Source organism: Staurois parvus, unplaced genomic scaffold (assembly GCF_062004578.1).
Source record: "Staurois parvus isolate SC_StPar_1 unplaced genomic scaffold, SC_StPar_1.0 ptg000704l, whole genome shotgun sequence".
Classification (NCBI taxonomy): Eukaryota; Metazoa; Chordata; class Amphibia; order Anura; family Ranidae; genus Staurois; species Staurois parvus.
Window position 1 is genome coordinate 6,194,033 of NW_028318500.1, and position 9,697 is coordinate 6,203,729.

The 9,697-nt window shown below is 41.8% G+C and overlaps 1 protein-coding gene across 7 annotated transcripts in view; it reads right to left on the reverse strand.

Annotated features, from left to right (window-relative positions):
* Positions 1 to 9,692, reverse strand: part of DEPDC5 (DEP domain containing 5, GATOR1 subcomplex subunit) — a 152,876-nt gene extending 143,184 nt beyond the window's left edge. For all 7 annotated transcript variants that reach the window (XM_089653247.1, XM_089653252.1, XM_089653250.1 and 4 more), the window contains exons 1-2: positions 9,539 to 9,692; positions 9,351 to 9,441 (exon numbers count right to left, since the gene is read on the reverse strand). In XM_089653247.1, coding sequence (XP_089509373.1) covers positions 9,351 to 9,441; positions 9,539 to 9,541 — 94 coding nt within the window. In that variant the 5' untranslated portion in view covers positions 9,542 to 9,692. The remainder of the gene's footprint in view (positions 1 to 9,350; positions 9,442 to 9,538) is intronic.
* Positions 9,693 to 9,697: the final 5 nt, after the last annotated feature.

Below are 9,697 nucleotides of genomic sequence, written 5' to 3' on the forward strand. Positions count from 1 at the left end.
TCATTTCTTTTATCGGTCACGCTGGAAAAGTTATGAAGAACAGATGATTTTTGTAATCATTGGTGGCAACAGGACGACCGATTTTCGTTTTTCGGCCGCAAATTCGGCCAATAAAAGAACCGTCTATGGCCTGCATAACACAGCCACCACATCTACAGCTGGTAGCAATTTTGTTGTCAAGAGTTAGATACACTTTAAGCTCTGAGCAGTCTTTGGAGTGAAATTGCAGTGAACTAAATACAAGAGCATGTACAAACAAAATTTATAGTAACAAGAAAAGAAATGTGAAATCTTGGGGGGGCATGCTAGAACACCATTACAGACCTGAAGCTGAAATTGAAAAATAAGTATTAAAGCATATGTAAACCCAACATTTCATATTTGTGATATGTGCCTGCTGTACCATGTACTTGCATGAAATAGTATCCTGTTCTCTTTGTATTGCTTCCTTTGTGTAAATCACCTGGTGTCCCTGTCAGTCCTTCTGCTTTTCTATTTAAAAAAACAGCCTGCTCTCCTCCATTGATCAGACTTCTGACACGCCCCCCCCCCTTTCCTGTTTTTGATCACTTATAAAAAAGGGGGAGGGGAGGGTATTTAGAGTTAGGTCTATATGTATTTAGACACAGGCACAATTTTAGTTTTTTTCAGGTATTTACCAAAACATATTCAAGATATAGTTATATAATGGATATGGGCTGAAAGTGCACACTCTCAGGTTTAATTTGAGGGTATGTACATCCAAAGTGGAGGAAGGGTTTAGGAATTACAGCTCTTAAGAGTAGCCATCCCCCCTTTGTTAAGGGACCAAAAGTAATTGGACAACTGAATATAATCAAATAAAATGTTAATTTTTAATATTTTGTTGAGAATCCTTTACTGGCAAGGACTGCCTGAAGTCTGGAACCCATGGACATTACCAAAGACTGGGTTTCCTCCTATCTGATGCTTTGCCAGGCTCTAACTGCAGCTGTCTTCAGTTGTTCCTAGTTTGTGGGTCTTTCTGCCTTTAGTTTTGCCTTCAGCAAGTGAAATACATGCTCAATTGGATTGAGATCAGGCGATTGACTCGGACATTGCAGAATATTCCACTTCTTTTCCTTCAAAAGCTCCTGGGTTGCTTTTGTTGTGATTTGGATCATTGTCTATCTGTACTGTGAAGCGCCGTCCAATCAACTTTGCTGCATTTGGCTGAATCTGGACTGACAGTATATCTCTAAACACTGCAAAATTCATCCGGCTGCTTCTGTCTTCTGTCACATCATCAATAAACACCAATGACCCAGTGCCACTGGATGCCATGCATGTCCATGCCATCACACTGCCTCCACCATGTTTTACAGATGACGTTGTATGCTTTGGATTATGAGCGATTCCAAACCTTCTGCACACTTTTTTTTTCTCCTCATTCTGGTACAGATTAATCTTAGTTTCATCCATCCAAAGAATGCATTTACAGAACTGCTCTGGCTTTTTTTAGATGTTTTTTGGCAAAGTCTAATCTGGCTGTTTTACTCTTCAGGCTTATGAATGGTTTGCACCTTGTGCTGAACCCTCTGTATTTTGCTCTCGTGAAGTCTTCTCTTGATTGTAGACTTTGACAATGATACGCCCACCTCCTGGAGAGTGTCCTTCACTTGTCTGGACGTTGTGAATGGGTTTTTGTTTACCCTAGAGAGGATCCTGCGATTATCCACCATTGTTGTTTTCCGTGGACGTCCATGCCTTTTTATGTTGCTGAACTCACCAGTGCATTTTTCTTTCCTCAGAAGGTACCAGACTGTTGATTTGGCCACTCCAAATGTTGCTACTATCTCTCTGATGGATTTAATTTTTTAAACCTTACAATGGCCTGCTTCACTTGCATGGACAGCTCCTTTGAACGCATGATGTAGGATCACAGCAATAGATTCCAAATGCAAATACCACACTTAGAATCAACTCCAGACCTTTTACTTGCTTAACTGATGAAGAAATAACGAAGGAGTAGCCCACACCTGGCCATGAAACAGCTTTTGATTCAACAGTCCAATTACTTTTGGTCCCTTGAAAAAGGGGGTATGGCTACTCTTAAGAGCTGTTATTCCTAAACCCTTCCTCCAATTTGGCTGTACATACCCTCAAATTAAACCTGAGAGTATGCACTTTTAGCCCATATGCATTATATGTATATATAAACACACACATACACAAATGTTTTGCCTTTCGTTTCTATTTCATACCGAATGGGTTGTTTTACAAGGTGAGGGATAACATATACTTTAAGAACACCTAAGTGCTAAACTGCATATCCAATCAATTGTTTGAGAAAACTACACTTTTTCCTTCAAAAGATCAGTCTTCTTTAAGGGTTGGTTCACACTTGTGCAAATAAAAAAAAACGCAGGTAAAAAAAAACTAATAGAAGCACTTGCGTTTACCAGCGTTTTTATGTATTTACCTCCATTTTTATGTACCTTCTTTAAACTCATACTGCAGTAGCTGCTTTTTTTCCTGTGAGTATTCTGACCATTTCCGGTGTCATCATTTCCTTTTCACAAAAAATACACTAAAATCCTTATTAGTGGGCACAAATACAACATAACTTACAAAATTCCTGCTAAATCTAAAAGATAGAACTGTATTGGAGGTAATAAAGTTCTGTGTGTAAATAAGGTATTGGGGCTCATTCACATGTGCATTGTGGCCTGAACAGAGTGAACCACTTTTATATGATCTGCAGCTGTTTATGCAGCCGCTGCGTCCCTATTGAGTAAATGGCAAACAAACCACTCATTCACACTGTATGTGCAAGAGAACCCGTGTGAATAAGCCATTATTTTTTTTTTCCACAATTGCTGAGGGGGGAGGGGGGAGGTTGGGGCAATGGATAGTGTCAGTAGAGCAGTGGATGGTGTCAGTAGTTTTTTATGTTTATTATTTTTGTCATTTTTTAAAAAAAATTTTTAGAAAATTTAAATTTATTACATTCTAACAGCCCTGTTGGGGGGCTTCGGTGAGATATCAGGGGTCGAAACAAACCCTTGAAGTCTCACTTTTGAGAGAGAAAGGGACTGAGGAAATATTCCCCAATCCTTTTCTCTGCAGCCTCAGCTGCACTGCAGATGAATGAACAGGAACAGAGGCTCCTGTTCATTCATAAACTGAAGCCCAGTAAACACAGTTTACTGGGCTTCAGTTATGAATGAACAGTCAGTGATCAGTACTGATCACTGACTCTTCATTCAGAAAAGGAAGGAGCCGGTAAATGACATATTTATCGGCCCATTCCCCCACTACCCCATTCTGACATATCCTCCTGTAGAGCACACAGTGGGGCCGGGCAGCAGGGGGAATCTTATAATTGGGAGTGATCAGTGAAGTGGAGCAATTACAAGTACCGATCTCCCTGAAAGAAAGCAGCTGAAAGCTGAGGAAGGGAGAGGAGAAGAGGCTTTCAACTGCCTTCATGGAAAGCCATATAGGGAGACAGATGCTTGTAATTGTCCCCTGCCGCTTTTCTCAACTTCTTCTACCCTGGAGAAGCCCTTAAACAGCTTTTAGCTACTAGAGAACCAATGTGAAAACTTACTGTACATCTACAGTTCATGGTATCAGTATCATTGCGATCAGAAAATAGCGATACAGGAATTAAAAAAAAGAGGAATGTGCTGTAACCAAAGAATCTGAAATCCAGAGTAGATCATTTTATGATACCCCTCTGCTCTACATAAAATTATTTTTGACAATAATCATTAAGAGAAATTAACAACCGAAGTTGTAAAAACTGTAGTGCTCCTTACACTAGAGGCCAGTGGTGAATTGCCCTCTTAGGGTAGATTCACTCTAGCCTGTTCTCTGAAAAGCAATTTGCAGTGGATTGCTTTTGAAAGCACGGCTAAGCAGCCACTGTCAGGCAATTCTATCCCCTCCTGAATGCCAATTTTGGCTGATCCTCTGGTCCTACTGAACACCAGTTTATAATGGGGCTAATGTGCCGAAAACTGTAAGCCGAGCAGCTTGAATGGTGAGTTTGACAGGTGATGCTGCCTGTCAACTTGGCATGTCATGCTAAATTTACTGCGCCGTAAAGCATTGCATCCACAGCATGTGAACAGCCCTTGCCTGCTGAAGCTCAGACAAGTTGTGCACATTCTGTACTTTGAACTGATGTAGAGGAGAGGGGCTGAAGATAAACAGGTACAACATATGTAGAAGGAGCTGTTTTTTACCACCCTTCAACAGCTCCCCTTCTTAAGCTGCAAAGGTAGCACACGGGGGTGACACGTTTTGATGTGCAAATAAATTACCCCTCAATATGTTTGGTGGGCAGTATCACCAGCCAGAGACAACCCATTCAACGTCACAGTAGATTAGTATGGAACGTAGTGACTTCTTTCCAAAAGTCAGCTGTTGCTGAGCAATTCCAAATAAAGCTCTGGAATATGGAACATTTTTGTTTTGGCTTAGCAGAATATAAGTTTTATACTTAACTCCCCAGTGGCCGATTTCCCCATCTCACTCTGTTTTAATCTCCAGCATTCAACACTTCCATGACTGTCAGAAGCCTGTGTTCCCCACTGCACCCCGTGATGCCATGCTCTGACTCCTATGTCAATACAGGCAAAAGCAGTGATGTAGGGATTGGATGATGAAGGCAGAATGTGGTGGGGAGCACAAGCATCTGTCCCTCAAGGAAGTGTGAAAAGCTGAAGATTCCAATGGAAGCTGCAGTGCTGGAATGGAAGGAATGGGAAGGGGTTAGTGATGGTGAGCAGAGATGAGCAGGAGCATTCCCCAAATGTATGCCCATCCAGCATATTGGCTAAATAAGAGCACTGACATCACCAGCATCCTGCCCCTTTGTTTGTGCTGTGGGATAGGAAAGAAGAAAGATTAAAAAAAAAAAAAGGGAAGTTGGATATTCGGAGAGATGGGAGTTTGAAGGGTGCCTGAGCTCATCTCTAATGGTGATTATAATAGCTCTTCTATTGCAGAGAACCTTCATCTAGCATTTTCTGTAACAGACACAGGGTTTTTTTCAAGGATAAATTTGGGGATTAAAAAAAACAAAAAAAACACATCCATACGCACCTCCATGTAGCTCTATGCCTGATAACTGAGCGATCACATGACCACCGATCACTCAGTTCTCAGTCTTTTTTATCACAATGATAATAGACAGAAAACCATAGAAATACACAAGATACAGGTACCTAATCATCCACATGCAAATTCAGAAAGAGTACCGTTAGGATACTACCAGAAATCTGGGTCTAGAATATTCAACATAGGTACAACATAAACCTGTCTTGGGCCTAATGTATAGACCAACAGACTTCAAGAGACTAGAAAGTTTATTAAAAGTGGAACTCAACACTTTTAATCAACATTGACTATTGTTAATCCTTATGCTGCTAGCATAATTAATTAGATAAGAAAGTATACAGTGGATATAAAAAGTCTACTCACCCCTGTTAAAATGTCAGGTTTCTGTGATGTATAAAAATGAGACAAAGAAAAATAACTTCTGAACATTTTCCACCTTTAATGTGACCTATAAACTGTACAACGCAATTGAAAAACAAACTGAAATATTTTAGGTGAAGGGAATTAAAAATAAAAAACTAAAATAATATGGTTGCATAAGTGTGCACACCCTTAAACTAATACTTTGTTGAAGCACCTTTTGATTTGATTCCAGCACTCAGTTATTTTGGGTATGAGTCTATCAGCATGGCACATCTTGACTTGGCAATATCTGCCCACTCTTCCTTGCAAAAACACTCCAAATCTGTCAGATTACAATGGCATCTCCTGTGCACAGCCCTCTTCAGATCCCCCCACAGATTTTCGATCGGATTCAGGTCTGGGCTCTGGCTGGGCCATTCCAAAAATGTAGTCTTCTTTTTGTGAAGCCATTCCTTTGTTGATTTGGATGTTTGCTTTGAGTCGTTGTCATGCTGAAAGATGAAGTTCCTCTTCATGTTCAGCTTTCTAGCAGAAGCCTGAAGGTTTTGTACCAATATTGACTGGAATTTGGAACTGTTCATAATTCCCTCTACCTTGACTAAGGCCCCAGTTCTAGCTGAAGAAAAGCAGCCCCAAAGAATAATGTTGCCACCACCATGCTTCACTGTGGGTATGGTGTTCTTTTGGTGATGTGCAGTGTTCTTTTTGCGCCAAACATATCTTTTGGAATTATGGCCAAAAAGCTCAACCTTGGTTTCATCAGACCAGAACACATTTTCCCACATGCTTCTGGGAGACTTCAGATGTGTTTTTGCAGAATTTAGCCGCGCTTGGATGTTTTCTTCGTAAGAAAAGCCTTCCGACTTGCCACTCTACCCCATAGCCCAGACATATGAAGAATAGGGGAGATTGTTGTCACATGTACCACACAGCCAGTACTTGCCAGATATTCATGCAGTTCCTTTATTATTGCTGTAGGCCTCTTGACAGCCTCCCAGACTAGTTCTCTTCTGGTCTTTTCAGCAATTTTGGAGTGACATCCAGTTCTTGGTAATGTCCCTGTAGAGCCACATTTTGTCCACTCAATGATAACTGTCTTCACTGTGTTCCATGGTATATCTAATGCCTTGGAAATTCTTTTGTACCCTTCTCCTGACTGATACCTTTTAACAATAAAATCCCTCTGATGCTTTGGAAGCTCTGTGCGGACCATGGCTTTTGCTGTAGGATGGGACTAAGAAAATTTCATAAAAGACCTACTAGAACAGCTGAACTTTATTTGGGGTTAATCAGAGGCACATTAAATGATGGCAGGTGTGAACTGACTCCTATTTAACATGATTTTGAATGTGATTGCTTAATTCTGAAGACAGCTACATCCCCAGCTATAAGAGGGTGTGCACATTTATGCAACCATATTGTTTTAGTTTTTTATGTTTCCCCCCCTAAAAGATTTCAGTTTGTTTTTCAATTGAGTTTTACAGTTTATAGATCACATTAAAGGTGAAAAAAGTTCTGAAATGATTTATCTTTGTCTCATTTTTTTACATTACAGAAACCTGACATTTTAACAGGGGTGTGTAGACATTTTATATCCACTGTATCATATTTACTTGTTTTAATTTTTTTTTTTTTTTTTAACACTTCTTCAGTTACTTCCCAGTTTCCAGGCCTAGGCAAATGACATAATACATCACAGCAGACTTCAGGAGGGGAGAGAGAGTTCTCAGCTCAGCCAATGCCTGAGCTAAAGGCAGATGGATTCCAGGAAGTAAATGCTACATGAACCATCTGCCCTTATTGAAGATGACCACGGGCAGAAATTCTAGGGGGTGTTTTTCAAAGAGATTTCTCTGCAAAACAAAGCATGAAGACATTATTATTATTCTTAAACAGGATTTATATAGCGCCAACAGTTTGCACAGCGCTTTGCAAAATGAAGGTAGACATTATAATTACAATACAATTTGGTACAAGATGGATGGATGGGGAGAGTTTGCTTCGAATATTAGCAATGAATTAAATAGCTGTTTTGGTTTGTGGTGCTCAGATGCAATGCAGTTAAACTTTATAGTGTTACTAAACCCACAACAGTAAAATCAGTCTGTGTATGCAGTAAAGCATGCTTGTTATACTCACTGTGGAACCTAAGGGGTTAATACTCTGCATTGTGTAAAAAGGCTGTTTGATCCTGTCTTTTCTGATCCTCTCTTTCTTTTATTGTCCCCGATATATATTGTGATAGAACACAGCCTTGTGTGTATTGCTAGAGTTTTTTTTTTCCTGGAAGAGTGCATGTGATCAACACAGAACCAATTAGCGCTGTCCAGACAGAGGGTCAGCCTCATAGAAGAGAATGAAAACTCCTCCTACAAGCTTTAACCAGTGCTCTGCTGGACACTGATAGAAGTCACAAAACTGCTCTAACTGCTGATGAGAAAAGGTATTTAGCAGTTTAAATTTACTAAAACAATTGCATTTCCATGTATTGTGGGAGACCAGATAGAGTGAATGCAGGGTCCTGAGTTTAGTAACACTTTAATCAATAGCCCGCCATGAAACCCAGCACAATAAGTTCCCAGTCTTCTTGGAGCAGAGAACAGTGATTGTCAGCCACCGCTCTCCCCACACAGCCCCTCCATTGCTCACTATAGTGTCAGACAGCTGTGTGCTGAGAGCTGGAGTTACACTATATTGAAAAAAAGTATTAGGACACACCTCTAAATCATTGGAATCAGATGTCTGCAGAGTCAATAACTAAAGACCTCCAAACTTCCTTTGGCCTTCAGATTAGCACAATAGTGCATACAGAACTTCATGGAATCGGTTTCCATATCCAAGCAGCTGCATCCAAACCTTACATCACCAAGTACAATGCAAAGTGTCAGGTGCAGTGGTGTAAAGCACTCTGCCACTGGACTCTAGAGCAGTGGAGACATGTTCTCTGGAATGACAAATCACGCTTCTCTATTTGGCAATCCTATGGACGTTTGGGTTTGGTGGTTGTCAGGAGAACAGTACTTGCCTGACTGCATTGTGCGAAGTGTAAAGTTTGGTGGAGCGGGGATTATGGTGTGGGGTTGTTTTTCAGGGGTTGGGCTTGGCCCCTTAGTTCCAGTGAAGGGAACTCTTAAGGCATCAGCATACCAAGACATTTTGGACAATTTCATGCTCCCAACTTTGTGGGAACAGTTTGGGGATGGCCCCTTCCTGTTCCAACATGACTGGGCATCAGTGCACAAAACAAGGTCCATAAAGACATGGATGAGCGAGTTTGGGGTGAGGAACTTGATTGGACTGCACAGCGTCCTGACCTCAGCCCGACAGAACACCTTTGGGAAAAATTAGAGCAGAGACTGTGAGCCAGACCTTCTCATCCAACATCAGTGCCTGACCTCACAAATGCTCTTCTGGAAGAATGGTCAAACATTCCCATAGACACACTCCTAAACCTTGTGGACAGACTTCCCAGAAGAGTTGAAGCTGTTATAGCTGCAAAGGGTGGGCCAACTCAATATTGAACCCTACGGACTAAGACTGGGATGCCATTGAAGTTCATGTGTATGTAAAGGCAGGCCGACCAATACTTTTGGCAATATAGTGTAGCTGTCGATGGGTGGATCCTGACAATATGGTTGAGATACATCCAGGCTCTGTGAGACCTCAGCTGACAACAGGTTTTAGCCTGCCCTTGGCTGATTCTGGATAACAGGGGAGCCACAATAAGTACACTCCTGCGACCCACAGAAGTGTGACCAAAGAAAGCTTTGGCCCTACTTGTGGTTTTAGCTTTCACAGATCTTGCCCTGCATGGTGACTGATCTCTGATTACAGCCCCTGTATATGAGGTCATTGCAATGCATGCCCCCCCAGTGAATAGGTGTCAGGTGTGTTCTCACCACTGCCCCCAAAGCCCTTCTTGTGGATGACCAGCTTGTACACTTTGTTGGTTCTCATGGTGGCTCCAACCTGGTCCTGAGGGGCTCTGACCTGTAAAGAAACGACAGCTGTCACCGCATAAAGGGGGCACAGGTTGGGGTCAGGAGGGAGCACGGGTGGGGAGGCCCATAAGACACACAGCTGTTACCATTAGGGTCCTGCCATTCAATTGCCAAGCGCACGGTGACCCGAGGAGGGTCAGGCACGGGAATAAAGCAGCGGAAGCCCCGGGTACCACTTTGAAGAGCTCACGTGACGATACCGCCGGAGATGACGTCGGAGAGGGTGGCAGGAAGTGAGGTGAGTG